The sequence below is a fragment of the Poecilia mexicana genome, unplaced genomic scaffold (assembly GCF_051168715.1).
Source record: "Poecilia mexicana isolate PSO_F unplaced genomic scaffold, ASM5116871v1 scaffold_18, whole genome shotgun sequence".
Classification (NCBI taxonomy): Eukaryota; Metazoa; Chordata; class Actinopteri; order Cyprinodontiformes; family Poeciliidae; genus Poecilia; species Poecilia mexicana.
Window position 1 is genome coordinate 8,717,588 of NW_028263387.1, and position 20,284 is coordinate 8,737,871.

The 20,284-nt window shown below is 42.3% G+C and overlaps 1 protein-coding gene across 1 annotated transcript in view; it reads left to right on the plus strand.

Annotated features, from left to right (window-relative positions):
- nhsl2 (NHS-like 2) overlaps window positions 1–19,461 on the plus strand; it is a 121,833-nt gene extending 102,372 nt beyond the window's left edge. Inside the window, exons 4-10 of the mRNA XM_014981655.2 lie at window positions 2,295–2,544; window positions 8,333–8,515; window positions 8,708–9,809; window positions 9,916–11,068; window positions 11,167–11,476; window positions 11,609–11,726; window positions 12,126–19,461. Of these exons, the coding sequence (XP_014837141.2) occupies window positions 2,295–2,544; window positions 8,333–8,515; window positions 8,708–9,809; window positions 9,916–11,068; window positions 11,167–11,476; window positions 11,609–11,726; window positions 12,126–12,465 (3,456 nt within the window). The 3' untranslated portion in view covers window positions 12,466–19,461. The remainder of the gene's footprint in view (window positions 1–2,294; window positions 2,545–8,332; window positions 8,516–8,707; window positions 9,810–9,915; window positions 11,069–11,166; window positions 11,477–11,608; window positions 11,727–12,125) is intronic.
- Window positions 19,462–20,284: the final 823 nt, after the last annotated feature.

Below are 20,284 nucleotides of genomic sequence, written 5' to 3' on the forward strand. Positions count from 1 at the left end.
GCTAACTGTTGATCTAACATGAAGTTAGAAGGTGTCATCAATACCCGAGGCAGAAAACAAGAACCAGACCATGATGATTTCAAATCAGGAACTCATTTCTCCCAGTCAAAAGTGGCGAGAGAATCAACTTGACCTCAGAAGATGACCTGGTTTGTTTTCTAGCAGACCTGAACATACCTGGGGTGTCTTATGTTGCTCCTGAAGGTTTGAACGAATTGGCTTTTGTACCAATTTTCTTTCAGTTTGGTTATTCTTCTACACCTTGGTGAAGTGGCATTGCATTAGATAAATTGTATTTCTGTAAAATAGTTTGAACCCAGTAATTAATTGCTTAAATCTACAATTGTCCTTCTTAGATCTTAGATTGTTCGGAGTCTTAGCGAACGCCACTCGGCGCTCTCAAACCCATTATGTTTACCCGGGCAAAGAGATTCCAAAAAATATTACATGAAATTGAAAATACCTTTTGGATTTTTAGTTATTGTAGTTTAATGTGTATGTTGTGACCGATGGGATGTTTTGGACTGCTTATGTTGTAGCTACAGGCGCATCCTCACGTCAATTCATAAGATATTTCCTGCTCTAAATTCAAATATTTGGGATAAAAATGCAAAGTGAAAAGTAAAGTTTGGCCAAAGGACCTTTTCATTGACATTTTGTGAATTAAAACTTAAACGACAGGAACAATTTAAACAAGTTTCATGCTCTGTTTCCTAGTTTGTTCGGTGTGACCTTGGTTGGTGTTACTTCCCCTTCACTTCAATCGCTCCAGTTTCAGACTTTAATCACTAAAACAATACAGCGTGATTATTATTATTATTATGATTTTTTTTTCCCCCCATGAATCGAGCAAATGACAGCTAAAAGTTGTGTTGTGACTGAACGCCTCATTATGTTTATCATTCCGTTAACACAACAAGCTGAATGTGAATTAGCTGAAAATCTGTTGTACAGCGCGATCCACCCCCTCATTCAGATTCACCAGAATTAGTCATCATGCTCTTCTCTCTCTCAGCTGCTGTCTATAAACAGATCCTTAATGACTTAGTGTCTTCCAGATGGAAATATTATTATAATCCTTGGAAAAAAAGTAAAAAAATCAAAACACCAGATAACATCAGTGCTATCTGACAGGCATCTCCTGTACACAAAGCTGTTACTAATGGATTTTTGTTTTTTTAAAGTAAGAGGGGAAATGAATATATTTATATATTTTAGGACGAATGTGTCTTATGACTACGGTATCTGTAGCTGGATGTACTCTGGCTGCACACTTCCTGCCTGTTACAGCTCTGTTAATCGAATGTTTTTATTTGGGCTTTTGGCCGATTCCCGTTAAGCTGTCGTCGCTCCCCGCGCTTCTGCAGCAGCAGACAGACGGGGTTTTTACGTTTGTCTTTAAAGATGAACTGCAGTGTTTCCTGCACTGCAGAAGCAGTGAACTTTACATCTTGTCACGTCAAAAGCACAAACTTCACGAAAGTTTGTATTAGATTTTGACACCGAGTAGGAAAAGTGGAGAAAGGGATACCTGGCCTGCGAATCTTTTCAGCAGTCTGTTCAACATTTCTGTGGTGCGCATAGATTCTCAATTAAATTTAAATCTGAACTTTGACTGGGCCATTGTAGCCCAGCCCAAATGCTTAATCTAAGTCATTTTATTGTAACTGTGTTTTTGTTTCTAGTTTTCCTGATGGAAGGTTTCACAGTGTTGCTCTGTTATTAGCTGGATCCATTTTCCAGCCCACTCTGAATAGCTTACGCTTCTAAATAAAAGCATTCCCCCAGCATGATTCAGCCATCCCCATGTTTCACAGTGGGGCTTGTGTGTTCAGGAGGATGTTCAGTTTCAGATTTTCTCCATCCATAATATTTTAAATGCTTTTTTTGAGCAGAGGACCTACTTTCTTCCTGTCTTTTATTTAGTTTTGTTTTGTTTGCTGTGGTAGCACCCATGGTCAGTTTAAGTTGCCGGTCATGTCCTGGCAGGTTTGTAGGTGGTACTCAGTAGCTGTAATTTTTTTAAGCAAAAAATTATGAATGCATCTTGAGGGATTTATTGCACAATTATTTTCAGGGTTGTGAGAGTAAAGGTGGATGAAGAGAAATTCAAGTCAAACTTGGATTTTATCTGTAATATGTTTAAAAAAACTTGAAAATATGTTTAAAAAAATTCAAAAGGTATTAATTTCTTTAAAGTAACCGCCGTGTTTCCGTGTGTTTCTTTACCTATTAAGACAACATTCCTGTTGAAGAAAAACACAACCTCCCTTTTTACGTCTTCTTTCTTCCAGCCGGCGTCAAAGCAGCTCTACGAAGATGAAACCACCTCCTCCGTGTTTGGCCTGAGGTCTGTGGTCAACCCGTCACCTTCCCCGACCCCGTCCCCCTGCGGCTCGGATCGCCCCCCTCTGGGCTGGAGCAGCAACAACAGCAGCAGCAGCACAGCTACGTCCGCCACCACGGGGCCGCCCGTCGCCGAGAAACCGCGCTGGCACCCGTTACGACGCACGCCGGCTCACTGCATGCCCCTCGACGTTACAGGTACGGCAAACATATCGAAAACGCAAGAATGCTAACGCGTTTTGAGGAGCTCTGGCCGTTTCTGATGACTGACGGACTTCGGCTGGTTTCTTGGCTGTCCATGCTTTGCTCCATTTCACATTATTGCACATAACTTAATTTCTGAACTTGCTCGTTTTGGTTTCTTTCTATGTATGGATTACTTTAGTTTCTACCATCACCTGGTGAACATTTTATGCCAAAGCCATCTTTAGAAATAAGTTTACTATAGAAAACTGAGATGTATTTTTACAAATCCAGATGTGCCACTAACTGTGAACGGAGGCTGTACTGCCATTTATTTTGAAAACTGGTTAAAAACCTGTTATGAACTGCTGTCATTCCTATCTGCTTTTTGGTAGATTCTGATTTTAACAAGAACTCTGTCTTAAAAAGGTGACATTATGTCCTCAGGTCAATAAGCACACAATGAAACAGGAACTATTCGTAATCTTATCAAGGCACTTTTTTTGTTTTTTTTTGTTTTGCATTTTCTGAACGAAACACTGACTGAAGATGGTACACAAACACCAATGTTATTATTTCAGGTCATTGGAGTACAAAAGTAGGCTAACGTAGGGCCTTTACCTTCAAACCTGGTCCTGTTACTGTACTTCTTGGAGCTGACAGCCCTAATGAGCCTCCGAGGAAAGAGCCTTCCTCTTGCATTGGATGGCCCCATAAACCGTATATGACCTACTTTTGTTTTTTCTCCTCTCTGTTGCTTCCTTATTTTTCTATACCTCTCATTGCTGAGGATTGAAAGTTTAAAATCCAAATTATATCGACAGATGGTAGTAAAATAAACCTTTTTAAAATTAGGATACATTACAGTCATCATCCTGCCTGTTTACTCTCAGTTAAAGGGTTTAACTGACAGTTACACGGGCATAAAGCGCATGCGCGTCCGATGACATGCTAAAATCACGGCGCCATCCGGTGGCCTGGCATGACAACTACACTCGGTTATAAAACAACGTCCCAAACTTTGAAGATCTGACAGAGAACCACTCAAGCCTTCATATGAAAATTTAAATACTGCGACAAAAACCTAACAAGATATGGTTGTCCACCGAAATCGACAGGCTGGGCCGCGTCAAGGGAAGCCAGTGAGTGTTGATGGAAGGACGGATTGAGCCAAATACATGGAAATCCTTGGAGCGTAAGACATGTCAAAGTTCAGACCTAAATATAACTGAGAATATGTAGGAGGGCTTCTTGTGAAGAAGATCGTTTGAAACAGAAGAGACATAAGATTTGAAACTGTAAGCGTGCTGAAAGACGGCTCTACTTAGCATTAACTCAGGGAGACTGAGTGAAAGAAATCATTTTTCTTCCACTTTGCCATTATTCCCTACATTGTGCCTTTCAATGTAGGGAATAATGGGAATAACATTAAAGTTTGCAGCAACGCAACAATATATGGACTCACTGCTCTCTGCATCCACAGCTAACAGGTTGGCGTAGACAGGCACTAGTCTCTCTCAAATCAGGATGACTTCATTTTCTCACAAGCCTATCGCGAGTCTGCTCTGCTGAAACAAGAATCGACGTCAAGAACATTTTCTCCTCATGACTGCATAACGCCCTCGCCACTCTCTGCCAGACCCTCTGCTTTGGATGTGTGTGTGTGTGTGTGTGTGTGTGTGTGTGTGTGTGTGTGTGTGTGTGTGTGTGTGTGTGTGTGTGTGTGTGTGCTGTCAGCATGCCACGGTCAGCCTCAGCAGCATCTCTCTGACCCTGCCACTTCCACTTGTCTCAATCGAGGCTCCCTCTTGTTTGCGTCTCCCGTATGTGTGTGTGTTTCCGAGTGTGTGCGCGGACCTCCTGGTTTTTGGCATAGCAACTGCTTCGTCACCAGGTGCCTCTCCCCTCCTTTTCTCCAGCGTATCCATCTATAGTTAAACATCTCTTTCTCCTCCTCTCCGCTCAGTGGGGGTGGTGAGGGCGGGAGCTTCAGAGGAGAAGAAGGTCAGGTGTATTAATCCACGCCGGCGGTCTTGAATTGCGCGGGCATTTGTTCTGTCAGAGATAAAAGGCGAGCGGTGAAAAGGGGGGTACTTAAAGCTTCCTGGTCGATACCGATTTATGGTTTTCTTCTAGGTCTGACTGGTTGATTTATTCTAAGGATGATGCAAAAGAGGAAAATAAAATGTCCTGAAGGGTCTTCGATACAGGAAGTCATTTTTAATTCGTCAGAAAGCGAGGTATTTAAGAAATTATGCCTGTAAATGCATCAAAACATACAATCTAACCATCAGAATGAAGAAAGTGAATCAAATACATGCTTAGAGGAGAAAATGGTGGGAAAACCTAGTGATTCAATTAAAAAATACTTTATTGATCCCAAATGGGACTTAAATGTTGCTGTAGCTCATATTAAATCCAGATTACTCAAAGAGTTATCGTAGATGGTGTCGGCTGTGGAAAGGGAAGCCTCCGATCGAAAACGCTTTTAATGGAAAAAACCCGAAAAAGTTCAGTTGCGAATCGGAGCCAATGAAGAAAAAAACAAAAAAAAACAAACGAGTCGATTCTGATCTCTGGTTGATTATTTGGTGCATCTCCACTGAGATAAAGAATTTATTTTTTTGTAATTCAAAAGTATTTTTTATGGAACTGTACATTGTAGTTTCAATTTTTTCCACATTAACAGACAAAATGAAAAAGAAACAGAAAAAACTTACAAGCAAAGTATTTGGATACAAATATAAAATACAGCAGTAGCTCTTTTTTTTTAAAATAAATATAAAAACCAACACAGAATTTTGTCTGATCAAGCTGCCCATTGACTTATTATGCGAAAGTCGTAGGCTGTTTATTTTTATTTCAAAAACTTAAAGGTGTGTGTAACCCAAGTATTAGTTTTTTGGTACTATTTTTAGAAGCGGATGAACACTGATTACAATCTCCAGTTGGCTCATTAGAACAGTGTTTTTGAGAATAAGCTGCATGTTTTATTTTACAGAAGTAAATGTTTATAACATCATATTTGGTCCTTTAAAAATCAATCTTGTGTCTCATTCAAATTGTTGCTATTAAACCTGCTCACCTTCCTCTCCGGCGTTCTTTATGCTGAAAGCCAGCGAACAGGTAGCTCACAGACGGCTTACTGTTACCATGGCATCTCCACACTCTTCCTCTCCCCTCCATCCAAGATGGAGAGAAAAAAAAACCCTGCCAAAAACAGAAGAGGAAGAAGAAACGTGTCAGATAGAAAGCAGGAACTGTGGATGAGTGAAATGGATGACAGTGGTTGAAATAATGTTTTTGGAGGGATAGAAAAAAAAGGATCAATGAAGGTTAGTCGCTGCTCCCTCCTCTTCCTCCTCCACTCGTCTCTCGGCCTCAGTGTTGCCGCTGTTGCCCATCTCGCTCCAGCAATTTTCATGAATGACTGTTAGCCAGTGAGAAAATGGGAGAGTGGAGCAGATTGAGGGAAAAAAAGCCTTTTTTTTAAAATTTGTTGTTCTTTCTTTGATGCTATTGGTTCACGTTGAGAGAGTGACCTAGTGCTGATTCTTGGGCCCTAAGTTGTTAAGATAAAGGAATTTTCTTCCACATCGAAGCTGCATGTTTCTACAGTTTTTCATATTCAAGTATGATTCTCATTAGTACAGCGCTTCGAGGTTCAGTATTTATGAATTCAGCTATTTTTTGAGTGGGACAACTTAAAATTATTTACTTAATTTTTTTTCGTATAACATGTCTAAAATAATGCAGCTTAGGAAGCCAATACAGCCATCACCACAGTTAGTTAGCATGCTACTGTCTGGTGTTTACAAAGCAGCCAATCCAGGAGCGGCATTTATTCTCCCTTGAGCTGATTGGCTGTCCCTCCCAAGAACAGAAATAAGTTCTAAGATGGTTTCCACTGTGCATTTTAATGCATGTTGAGGCATATTTGGTGTTTGAACTATTAAAATGGATACTCATAAGTGTTTTTGGCTGTGGTCCCTCAACCCTGCGAGTACCAGGAATCCACTGTACTTTGATTAAAGCCAAATTATGAAATAAGCACTTGTTAAATTTATGGCTTTAAAATGAGCACCTTTCTTTCTCTTTATAAACAACACAAGCTGTCAAGTGTGTCCTGCTGGTGTCAAGCATGAAGTTGGTTTCTGTCCAGAGGCTAGCTTGAAGCTAAAGCAGGGTTAATAAAAGTGAGGGGTGACGCTCCCTTCATTTTTAGAACGTGGCTGTTTATTTTTTTTATTTTTTCTTTTTGCATATTTTCCAGTAGCCATCTTTTAGTGCACACCAACAGCTGGGAGTTGCAGTTAGCAAACATTTTTGTTGGTAGGAAAATAATTAGTTTTTCCTGAAATACTGATAATCTTCCGAAACAACAAATTTCAATTAAGATGCTACTTCCTGGTTGCTATGGAGACTTGCCAAACCATTGACGCTAGCTGCTGTCCCCTAAACATTAAACTTTGGAAACTTTTACCTCCCTTTCCGTCTTCATCACCAAGTGGTGGCAACATAAACCTGGGTCCTTTCCAGTTAAAGTTCCACTAACACAATTTTCCCCTTAAAATATATGTTTTTGTGTTTCTCATTTTTAAGAGTTGTAGTAGTTAGCCTAAGCGCTGCCCATTTGCACCAGTCTCACAGATGGTGCAGAGCTGTCTGATTGTTTTTAGTGCAAAAATAAATATAACTAAGTGCAACTAAGCCTGCATAAAAGTCAGTCACAATCGTTGAATCTCTCTGTTAGAAACTAAATTGTGATTGGGCTGCTAACCCTGACTGGTGTATAATAATCCTCAGTTACCACAGCTTATTTTTCTGTTCACTTGCTTTTTTTACCTCATTTTATTTTGCAAACTTTTTTTTTTGCACACTGACCTTCACACCTTGAAAATGATATCGCTTCACTCAGTTGCACAATTTTTGTCTCAGATGTTATTTTTACAAGGAAATATGGAAGAAGAAATATGCAGCGGAGTGAATAAGTGAGCCGTTTGTTCACGAGGTAATAAAGGGACGAAGCTGCTGCCTCCAATGACTCAGCGCTGACAGGACATCAAACGGACAACAGAGCAGCAGGTGTTTGTCAGCATCTGCTGCAATTCTGCCTGGGTTTAAAGACGTTGTAAAACATAAACACAACGGAGGCTGTCCAGTTGAAATCTTCGTTCTACGCCACTTTCTTGGTTTTACAAGAGGAATCGCACGTCACAAATGTGTAAATGTCTTCTGCTCAACAATAACCGGGAAACTTGTTTTGCACAATTTAATCTAACCCAAAAGAGAGAAGCTTTATTCAGTAGACTCGTGGTCCACAAAGACCCGAGTCTTTGTGGACACACAACAACACATACAAAATAAAACAAAAATAAAAGAAAACCATCTGACTCCACATTTAAGCCTCTCTTCTAACACTGCAGTGTAGGGATGCACCAATCTAAAAATTTGGGCCGATATTGATACACAAAATTAATACTTGTTATTGATCAAACTAATGCCACATGACCAACTCCATTCAAAACTCGTACAACAAGATGGAAATAAACATTTGTATTGGTCCAGTTTTACTTAGCCGAATGATACCAATATGGTAAAACATGACTAACATCGGCTGATACAGATGTTGAAACTGATATATCATTCATCCCTAGTAGTTAGTATAAGTCGGTGCAATATTTGGGCAGAAAAAATTGCAACAGAACTGACCTAAATGGAATGTGGAAACAAATGGTCACATTTTATGCACCAGAAGGTCCATTTCGCATGCTAACTGTCCGCTCTCGTCTGTCTCCTCCAGGTGAAGTGGGAGCAGTGAAATTCCACGGTGTCGACCTCCTGCAGCACTCCCCGTCCCCGTCCCCCTCTCCTGGGGACTCCTATCCCCAGCAGCCCCATTCTCTGGAGCTCTTCACGGACACACCACATCAAAACCTCCCAATAAGGAAGACACACTCAGAGCTTGACACAACCCTGCCCACAGGTTGGTTCAGTTGTCAGAAAAACATAAATCTGGATTCAGTGAGGGAGAGGAAATAATTAAATGAATTTGATTTCAAGTATAAGTTAAAGTTAAATGAGACTTCTAAAAAGAGTTTGAGAAGAATCAAATACAGGTAACATTTATCTAATTGTAGACACGTTCAGTTGTTTCTTGCCCCTTTGCCCCCTACAGATAACCGTTTGGGGCAACGCCCCCCAGAGCTGCTTCATACAGCAGCTATGGACCACTCTGGGTTGCTGTGCTCCAACACACCCTCATCCACCTGGAATGGCCCAAAAGGATCCACATTTTCTCCTGCTGCGTGGAGTGAGACGTACAACTACAACATGAGCAAAGGTCCAGCAGTTCCTCCCAAACATCACAGTGTCATCGGTCATGCTGGCGGGATACAGGACGGGGTCATGCTGGTGAGCTCGGGACAGTCTGTGAGCTCACACTCCAGCTCGTTCACGTGTGTGACGGACCCGACTGGGAGAACAGGAAACGGCGGGTCAGGGATCTCTCCGCCGGTGGTCACAGTGGGAAAACGGAGGGAAACAGAGGGGGCACCAGCAGACGGAGGGCGAGGGGGTGGTGCGGAGGCAGGGCGAGGAAGGCAGAGGTCAGCACGATCCATAGCGGCTCAAAATGCCTTCAAGTTCCGGGAACGTTCCCTTTCCACGCCCACTGATTCCGGGTCCTTTTGCTTTACAGAGGGTGGGATAGAGCCAGACTTGACCATCACCACTACTGGTAATGGGGACACTATGGTAATGGACCACCATCAAGAGCATCATAACTATCTGGGTCATGGGGAGAACTATGCCCTTCTTTACCCTAGAGGAAGTTCTGAGGATAGTGCAAGTACTACGGACACTATTTCTGTCACGGCTTCGGATTACAGCACAGAAGGACGCTTGCGCCTTCGCTCTCGTTCAATCTCACTTAAGAAGTCCAAGCGCAAGCCCCCACCCCCTGTGAGAAGTGTTTCCTTAATGAAAAACCTTGGAGAAGCTGAGGGCAGATTAAGGCATGGGGGCGGTCTTTACCGAGATGGCAGACCAAAGAGCCTGCACATACCCAGGGACAACTTCCCGGAATTCCAGCCAGATTTCCTTTTGACAAGCTCTTCTTGCTCCTCTAAAGCTAGTGTAGGGGAAAGGGAGCTGGGCCAAGGGGGTAACGATGGACCTCCAAGTCTGGAAGTCCAGGCACCTGAGAGGGAAGGAGAAACACAGATGACCTTCCCAACTCACTGGCAACTGGGAGAGTGGAAGAGTAATGACCCCTACAGGTAAAAAAAAAAATGTCTCAGATGAATAAATGTGTTAAATGTACTCCACTTTGTAAATTTTTTTACTTAAATTATTGCTTTCTAATCATTCTTCCTTCTTCCTCAGGTCTTTATCAGGCTCCAGCACAGCAACAGGTACCACAGTGATTGAATGTATGAAAGTGAGAAGTAGCTCAGAGTCTCTTCTAGATTCTCCCTCCACGTCCAGAGCCACGTCCCCTTCACAGTTATCCATGGAGACCGACCTTAAGGCTTCCTCACCCTTAAAGCCTCCAGGACTTATATCTCCCTCAAGTGGCTATTCCAGTCAGTCAGAGACTCCTACTCCAACAGTTCCCATGAATCATGGGGCAGTAGGTACGACAGGGTGCAAGATGCGTCCAAAGATTCCAGAAAGGAAATCTTCACTACCGTCACCTAAGGACCCATCTGCCAGGTCAAGACTGTCGTTTGAAATGCCTGGAAATGCACATTTGGAGCTGTCATCGCTAAAGCCAAAGCAGAAGGCAAGCAGGCGGCATTCTGACACCTCTACTGCTGCCAAACCAGGAAAAATCAGCCCCAGTTCTTCACAGGCATTACCTATGGTTACCCAGAACGAGCTAAAGACCATTAGACTTCGGTCTGTTTCGCGAGGAGATCTGGAGGACTGCCCCGATGGAGCTTCTGACACAATTGAAGAAGAGCAGCATGGCAGAGACATTAGCGACAACCCAAGCCCACCACCGACTCTACCAAAGCCTAAACCACCTGTAGCTGTCAAGCCTCCATTGCCCAAACGGCCCATGAACCTCCTCCTTAAGTCTCCTTCTCCTTCCTCCACCTCCCCTCTTGCTATTGAATCTCCTCCTGCCTCACCTGTGGAACGTCCAGTGCCTCTTGGTAACATCTACAAAGTCATGAAAAAGCCCAAACCCAAAAAGCCCCCACCACAGACTCCAACAAGTCCTGCCGCTCCCCCAGATTTGAATTCCGCCAATGTGCCACCCACTGCCTATGACCACCCATTCCTCCCTCACTCCCAGTCTCTGTTTGACCTCCCACCACTCCCTGATCCCCAACCTTTGCTGGAAGACCCAATGTTGGAACCTGAATTTGACAGAGAACCACATATCCGTCTAGCACCCGAGGATGGCGGTTCACTTCCTTCTCCATGCAGCTCCCAAGAGGGCCCTGAGCTCCAAGATAAGAGCAAGACTTTACCTTCAAGGATGACGATCTCCTGTCTGGCCGAACTTTCTGACAAAAAGAAACCCAAGGTGAGTAGGATACTACTTGTTTGCTCTAATTCACAGATGGTTAAATCACCTGCTGTCAAGCAAAGTAAAACAAACACAATTTACACTCCATTATCCAGGTTCCGCCTCCAGTTCCCAAGAAACCAAATGTCCTACTCCTTCCCACACCACTACACCCTTCCACTAATGGGAGTACAGACCGGCAAATTCCACAGTCTGACAGCCCGGTGGGTCTGCGGTCTCCAGTTGGAGCATTTGCACCAGATGACATGCCAGCTAGTTCTACTGGTCTTGACATGTCGGAGCAGGACGAAAACCACTTGGGAACAGATGAGGACAGCTCAAAAGAGTCATCTCTACAGTCGTCACTCCAGGATTCCTCTCTCACGGAAATTGGAGAAAAGATGGCAAGCACTGGTATCGGGGCAGGTATGTATTCATGAGCAGTGTTTTCTGGCATTTAAGGCTCATGCAGGAACAGCTTTCACTCATTGATTTTAACGTTATCAATGTTTTGTGTAACCGAGCCCTGTTATAATGGTATCCCTATGCACTGATCAGATGATTCAGCCGCCGATGAGAAGACTGCTCTTCACATCGCTGAGGAAACGGAAGATGACTTGTTGACCAGCACTCCTACGACACACACCACCGAGGACTTATTCACCATTATACACAGGTTTGGACACGCACACACAATCTTCCTCTTACCACATAAGCAGAGGCTTTTTAAAAACCGAAGGCTGGAGTACAGAGTTCCCTAGCAACAGCCCCATGTACATTGCTGACCAGAGATTCTTACTTTGCCCTCTTTTTTCTCTCTCATAGACACATAGACACATTTATAGATGCAGGCACAGTCTCTAAGCAACAAGTGCTCATAGTTTTACTTTGTGTGCAGCTTAAATTTGCTTAGAGAACTGTGAAATAAGTTAATGTTTTCATCAAAACAACAGAGGAGGCGATCTTGAAATTCTTTGCCAAGCAAGCAAAAACCAAAACTACCAGTCACTGTGTAGCATTTAAGAAATTAATGAGAAATATTCCAACCACTTGAATTTATATGACTCTCTTCCAGGTCCAAGCGAAAGGTTCTGGGCCGTAAGGAGCCCTCGGATTCTTTTGGCAGCCGGCAGAGCCTGGTGTCGCCCGTGAAGCACAGCGCCATTGTGAGCGACCATCGGAACCTAACCTTGGGCAGCAGCCAGAGGTCGAGCTCTCGCAACGAGAACTTCATGGCCCTGCTTCAGAAGAAAGGCAGCAAGTCTTCCAGCGGAGGAGCAAGGGTGTCCGCAATGGAACTCCTGAAGAGCACAAACCCTCTAGCGCGACGTGTCACGGAATTCTCAAACGCCAACGCATCGGCCGGCGAGGGAGGGGAGGTGCCGTCTGCGTCCGACAAACTCAACGATCAGTGAATGGAAATACAATTTCTAGATGTTGACCTGGTCTAGATCCTGTTTACTACAACACAAACCAACTCTACAATCTGCCACACACAGAGGACGGTTCCTGAACTTTCCAACCTCTGACTGACCATTTGGCTTGTCCAATGAAATTGGAGCACATTTTTTGGACAAAATGGTCCTTCCTAGGGTTGGAGCTCAGTGTTTGCCTGTCAAACTCATCAGAGGAGATAAAAGGTTGTTTTTTAACTATATGTAGATCTAAAAAAACTCCTGTTAAGTGAGGAAAATGTATGGGCAGATGGACTTGTAGAGATTGACGCTGGGAATGTAGAGATACACGATGGATATATCTAACATTCCTTTTGGTTTGGCATTAACAACAGATCCGAATCATATATGAATCTGCAACAATACTGATCTACCACGACACCTTTGAGGACAAGGAATCGACTTAATTCAAGAAATAATTGGAATACAATTACAAAATCTGCCTGTGATTCAGTTGCTCTACAGGTGTAACACCTGTAGGCCTCTACGAAGTTGATTGGTTTTGCGATGGGGAAACTGAGGAAGGTAAACTTGGACATTGTGGCTCCGTTTTCCTCCCCACGGTCAATGCAATAGCATAGCAGCCCAACAGCGAAGTGCCAGATTGGACAAAGACAAACTGCATGGGGGATTTTTTATTTATTTATTTTTTTGCCACCAAAGATGAGGCATGAGCATGTCCCTCATTTTGTTGCTCGTGCTGTGACCGTGAACGTGGATCTTCGGTAAGCATTCCACAGAGGCACCAAGTGAACCGACTCTGCTTGGAAAGCGAAGCACTTTTCTTTCCTTTGGCCTCAGAGGTCGTTTACATGGCGAAATCCCGTTTTTTGCCGCTTTGCATTTTGTTTCCCCTCGTCGTCCATTATCTTCTTAATCTGTTTTTAGATGTTACGTTTTGCTCCTATTTTTTTATACATTCTAAATGTCTATTTACTGTATATGTTTAATGGGATTATACTGTATGTATCATGTACAAAGAAATGGAAAGCATCTATCAACAAAGACTCAAAATAGTGTACAAAGATGTGAGAAGCTTGGACTTCAAACTGTCCATGCACACACTTTCAGCACACACACTGACTAAAAAAAGTCATGCTACGAAAGGAAAAAAAGAAAAGAAAACGACCGTCTACACGAGTTGTGTGTGTGTGTTTGTGTGGATGCATTCATGCCTGCTGATGTTTCTGTACAGAGATCATGAAGCAGGCCTGGTTATTGAACAGGGTTTTTATTCATTTCTGGTCTCTGGTGTTGAGGGACCAAAGAACTGTTACAAACAGACCACAGAGGACCTACAGTGATGTTTTGTTTGTGTGAGTGTGTATAGATGGACGCTTCAACTACAGAGAGCGAACATGGAGCTAGTGCACAAAAGTTTGGATGGTTTTACGTTTGACGTGAGGTGTGCCTCCCCAGTAGTTTTCATTAGAGCTTGGATGTGTGGATCGTCACACTGCATGCCCTTAATAGATTAGAATGACCTACGTGAAGTACCTATAGGTGAGTCTTCCTACTCGTTACATTTGAAATTATCCAAGTCATCCTTTTGGCTTAACAAGACGAGGTCTCGGATTAATTTAAAGTAGACAGGAACCTAGCTGGAATTTCAACGATTGTTGCAGATCACTAAAAGGCTTAAGATGAGGTTCGAAAACCTTTTCTCCAATCATTAGGTCTTAATTCAGAGGCATGGGGTATAACCAGAGCAAATGTAGAGACTGGATATGTTTCATGGAAGAGTAAACTTGAAAGATTCTTCCACCTTAATTTTGGTTGTTTCATACCCAACAAGTTCTTTGACCATGCATTAGGTTTTAATCCATCAGCGGGAAATTTTGTATAATCTCATAGATTTTTGGAAGGTAATGCGAACTCTGTTCAACAATATCTAGAGACAGGAAATGCGCTAGCTTGTCTTGCTTTGATCAGAGGTCATAATCTGACAAAAATCTGACAGTTTTAAAGGTGATACCTGTCCAAAAAATCAGAACCAAACCCAATAGGCTCATCAGAAATTGTCTGTGCATCCATCCGTCCATCCATCCATCCGTCCATCCATCCTGGCTTGTCCTTGCTGGGAACAACCTAGACAGTTTCATTACAATGGCTACAAGTCATTGTAACAAATGACTTGTAGCCTTCACTATAACTATCTCCTTAAATCTCGAAAATTTTTAACTTCTTGTAGATTATTTTGGCAAATGTGCTTCAAACCTCTTCCATTCCTTTTGCAACCAAGGTGGCATATGTATCCACTAATGCTCGTTGATGCATATTTTACACATACCAAGGAAAGAAAAGTGAACCAATATAAAGTTAAGTATGTACAGGGGCAAGAAGTGACTTGATTTTTGGTGCAAAATAGATGTAGGAAGGAACAAAATAGGCATGGACGTAGGAAGGGGTGAGTACAGACCAGTACTGTTGTTTAAAACAGTATAGAGAAATTACCCCAGTGATAATTAGAGAGGTGAAGTTTGTAGCTAAACTGTCTCCTTGTGTGGCTTTATTGAGAAACTTTGAAAACTGATTTGGTTTTCAATTTAGAGAACCAGAAAGAAACCCTCTCTTACACCCACCAGGCCCCTGTTGGCATTGGGACCTGTTAGGCTAAAACCTTAGCAACTGCAGCTGTGTAGCTCCTTCCAAGCATTTCTTCTATCAAGGCTTCAATTAGAAGCGGAGCAGCAAAGTAGAGCCTGCCGTCCAGTTTCCATTTACCACTTAGGAGATGTTCGTAACGGGGCGAAGGAGCCATCACTGCCACTTTCTTTCCTCATTCAAATGTATAGTTAATAACCCAAATGCCAACCTGTTTCTGCAAAGCTCACTGGACACATTTCCAGCCCAGAATATCCTGGTTTATGTCACAGTGCCGCATCAGATCAGTCAAGCAACTGGAGTGGAACGGACTTAAAGGTCTGGACCAGTGATTCAGCCTTGCACTAGCATCTAAATGATTGTGGAATCCGTTCTATTTCCAAGATTAAAAATGGCTTCCAGAAACCTTAACATTCCAAAACAAAAATGTAAATAAATAAAAAAAAAAGAGATTCTGGAACCTCGAGGAGCCAACTGTGCAAATATTGTTGTGAAGGAGTCCAACGGCCCCAGGGACTCTGGCTTGTCGGACTGAAGGAATGCAGTGAAGCCGCTGCGGCTTTAGCAGACAAAGTGTTGAAAACTGGTTCAGAATGAGGTTCCCTCCGTCTGTCCATTGGCGCTACAGCAGAGGGACGCTCCGGGCATCGAAGGGGTTCTGTTTGTTTTGCCTTCCCCCGTGTACGTTTTGTCCCAGTGACTGTCTGACTCACCCGCATCCCCGACCACTCCCAGCACTCCTCCTCCTCCTCCTCCTTTCATGACTGTGGGATCTGTCTCCATCTGTCTCTTTTGCGCCACTGTAACCCCCTTCATCTGGCAAAGAGTGAGTTCTCCTTTCCTCCCCGCATCCTGCTCCATTCTCCCATCTCTCCACCTCTTTATTCCGTCTCATCCACCTCACCGTCTCTCCTTCCCTGTATCCGGTCTATGCATCCGAGCTCAGTATTAGAGACGACACAGGATGAATGTCAATGAAAGGACTGTTAGAAAACATTGATGCTGTTTTTCTTTTTTTGTTTTGATTTTGGAAAATGCAAAATGTGAGCTTTCCTTTTTCATTATACTGTTAGCTCCCACGTAACGCAGGATTCCTACGAACGAGTGAGAGAATGAATGACTGAGAAAGAGTGAATGGATTTTTAAGAGATGTTTTTGCGTGAAGAACCTTGACTTTCAGAACTGTGAACACAAAGATTATTGGTTCTGAATCCGCGTGTGGATGAGCGGACCAGCAGCGTTCCAGGCTCCTAAACCCGACTTACCCCCTCTCTCACCTCCCTGCATGGATGGACCGCGCAAACCCAGGAGGGAAAGCTTTCATCTCCCGACTCTTGCTTGGCAAAGTATCTCTCGGTGCTATTGAGTCGGCGCTCCATCTTGTGGACGAAAAAAGAAGCGTCACAAAAAGAAGAAAAAAAAACAAGGGGAAGAAAAACACTCCGTCTTTCTTCCCAACAATAGTCCTTCAGGTATTCAGTCATTCTGGGAAGAAAAATACATAAATCCATTTCTGACGACTAGTAGAAGTGATGCTTGTTTTAAATATTTAGTGAATGACAACGATAAAACTATAGAACTCTGTGTTTGTTTGCCTTGTATACTGAACTATGGGCGTTGCTGCAGCAACTTCTTGGTCTCTTTGTTTGTTTATGAATTTCATTTTTATGATTTCAGTTGCCTTGGTGATGGAAATATGTGTTTTGCTCCAAAAATGAATGACATACAGCAGGCCCAGAGGAGAGAACTTACATATATACCCTAAAAGAAATTTATGTAACCTTTGCCCTTAACCCTATTTCTACACACATATGAAGCTAAATATTCCTCAGACTTCTCAGAAAGGTTGATTGGGGGTAAAAAATAAAAAAGTGTTATTTTTGAACTGAGCCCAGATGAATAGGAGCCAAATCAAAGAAGCAGAAGGAAGGCGATCGTTCCATGTGGTTTGGACACACAAATTCATCTTAAAAGGGGAAAAAAAGTGTAAAATTGTTTGGACGGCCCATTTGTGCAGCACATTAGCCGTCCACGGCGTGTTCGTAAGACAGATTCCTATGAGGCGAGAAGTCAGGAGCGGTACAGACGAGCCAAAACATATGGGTACGGTGGTAAACAAATAGGGATGCGTTCCCTCATGTAAAGGTATTTTCACTTATGAAGAAGAACACGACGCGCTACGTTACAGCTGGTGCGCAGCTCCACAATCAGCCGAAACCTTACCGCCAACACGGAGCTGCATTGGTGCAATCACTCTGCTTTGCGAACCGACGAGTCATGAACCGGCGCAAAGAGCCGGACTGCGTTTGAAAAACCCCGAACCAAAGAGCCGAGCTCTCTCTGCCTGCAGCACTAAGCTAAATAATAAATAGAAACAAATATATTGACAGCTTATTATATTGGAGAATTACATTTCTATAAATATCTAATAAGAAGACTATATTGAAGATTAATTATTATTCCCCCATTAAATGAAAAGTGCTATTTTAACGAGGAGTGGGGGTTTAACTACTCTACTGACCTTCATTTATTTTTCCTGCCCATCTCAGCTGCATAAAACTTTATTTACAGCACCCTCTACAGTTATCGGTACCCATAGCATTTAATTGTTTATTGCCGTAGTAAAATATTGCACTGAGCATTTTAGCAAAAACTCCTCTTTTAATTTAATTTATACAGTGAAAGCGAAAAAAAAATCCCACATCACAATTTTTGGTGCCCCTAAGAAAACGTGTAGAGTCAATAATACACCTGAAGCAACTGAATACAATTGAAGCATTTTACGCTCTCAAATGGCTGATTAAAACAGAAAAGCAGCAAAGAGTTTAATCTTGGTTTCACAGTGTCTCCATAACAACCGTTAAAATCAGAAACATTGGGGGTTTCCTGAAGTCTACAGGGGCTAAATAAAGAAAATAGATGATTTCTCAAGGTTTAAATTCACTGGTTAAGCTACATTTGTTTAACAAATTTCTTTTGGGCTAAGTTAAAGAACCACAATATGTTTCTTTTAGCTTTTCAGTAAAAAGAATATACTAGACATTTACAAAAAGAGAATAAATTTTTAATGACGTTTCTATGGCAATATCTTATGAAAACATATTTGCTACATGCGTATGTGCTGCTAAGTTTGACTGCATTATTTCATCTGGAGGCCCTTAATTAGATTTTTTTTTTCTTTCGAGAATCTTGTTACAGATTTTCGGTTTGTTTTTGTAGTACCTTCCTCTGCCACTAGAGGCACGGAGGTCAAAGTGTAAGTTTGACTGACCTGCCAAATGTAAGTGGCATTTTTCAGACCTCTAATCAGGAGAGACTGAACAAAAGATTCTTCAAACCTTTGAAATATTAACTTTGTTAATGTTGGTCAAAACGCTGTGCAGAAGATTTAAAAGCAGGGGTGCCAATAATTGTGTTACCGGCCATTCTTAAAAGAAAATAAAGGGGGAAAATGCCAAAATATATCAAAATGTGGGATGTTTTCCCCAATCAATAAATCTACTCAAATGAAAAGCTAATTTTTCTTTTTTTGTGTGTGTGCGAGTTTGACACAAAAATATTATTCTGGGGCTTCTTACACATCTTTACCAACGGCACCAATAGATAAAAGTGGAAGATGTTATAATGTATTAGAAAGTGAGAGAGGAAGCTATTTAATGGCTTGTTGGAGGTGCCAGTTTCACTACTTCATAAATATAGATGATGTAGCTTTAGTGAAACTTTTATATCAATTATTGATGTTTTTTAGCTGCAGATGTGAATTATAGCAGAAATTATGGATAAACTTTTACACAAAGATGGACAGGGAGGGATTCCGATACCCTCTGAATCCTACTTACCCCACTCTAATGAGTTTATGACAGGCTTTCCAATTAGCCACCTCTTGATCTGTCTGACCCCAGAGTTCTGGACGTCAGAAAGCCCCAGGAGAATGTCAAGGCTGGAGTGTTTGGACCGATAAAGTTCTTGTTTAAAGAGGGCAACATGAGCGAGGTCTACCTTCGAGCAAAAACAGTCCCCCAAACTCAGTTTCTAACGCAGCGCTGTCGCTGTGAAGGCAGCTTCTAAAGACACACACACGTTAATTAGAGAGGAACACAAGCAAGACAGACAGCCAGATTTATTTGAATGATTCTATTTTTGTTACATCTTATTAAAAGTTTTAAAAAAGTGTATTTAAAGGAATATTCCATGTATGTATTGAATATCCTCTGTTTCCTGGTCCCATCCGATGGTGTAACCTGTAGCTGCAAAGTGGCGTCCCACACAAATGCTCCTCTCTGCAGCTATCCAATGCCAATGTGATGACAAATGTTATTATATCATTATAAATAAATTATTTTTCTTGCCTAAGCTCTCGTTGTGTTGCAGGTTGTGATTTTTACTTTGAAGGAGTTAAAAGAATTTCGTTGCTACAGTCTCAAACTTCATCTTAATAGGATTTTATGTGGCAGAGAAACACAAAGTGCTAAAGTGGAAGGAAATTGTTTTAATTTTTTCCCCCCATAAGATGACGAGAAAAAAAAAAGCAAAAACATTTAATCTGTCTGATCGGAGCTAAAACAAAGCAAAACAAAAAAAGAAGCCTACTGTGTGTGCTCAGTTTTAAGTGGGATCATTTTCACATAGTCAGAAACAAGGAGTGGATTACGTCGTAACGTGTTGACTGAAGCTTCTTGAGAGTGAGCGCTGCAGCCGCTTTGTTGTTATCGACTCCTCATTCCCTCCTGGATCCGCTAATCAAAGATTCATCATCTGCAGAGCAGGTTTGTGGTGGGTCGTTCCTCCTTTGATGTGTGAAACACAGAACGGTCCCAGCCCGGGCGGGGGGGAGGGGAGCGCGTCTCGGTTTGTGTCTGTGTTTGTCTTCAGAACATGAAAGCTGCTGGAAGTCCAGGGAGAGTCGATTGTTGTTGTTTGAGCATTTACGAGGCCTGCTCGGCTAATTAGCCGTCCTGAACTTGTGTTGCGCAGGGCAGTTTATGAGGAATGTGTTTTCCAAATGGAGTTTAGGTGGTTTGAGATCATACGGTAAGATCATCTAACCTCTATGGCTAACTCTGACATGTTGTATGACCTGCTTTGTCCCTTTTGAAACAACAACAAGAGTTTGAAGTTGAGCTCAAGAAGCAGAAGTGGGCGGAGGAATCCAAAATTTCGATAAGATCGATACCAA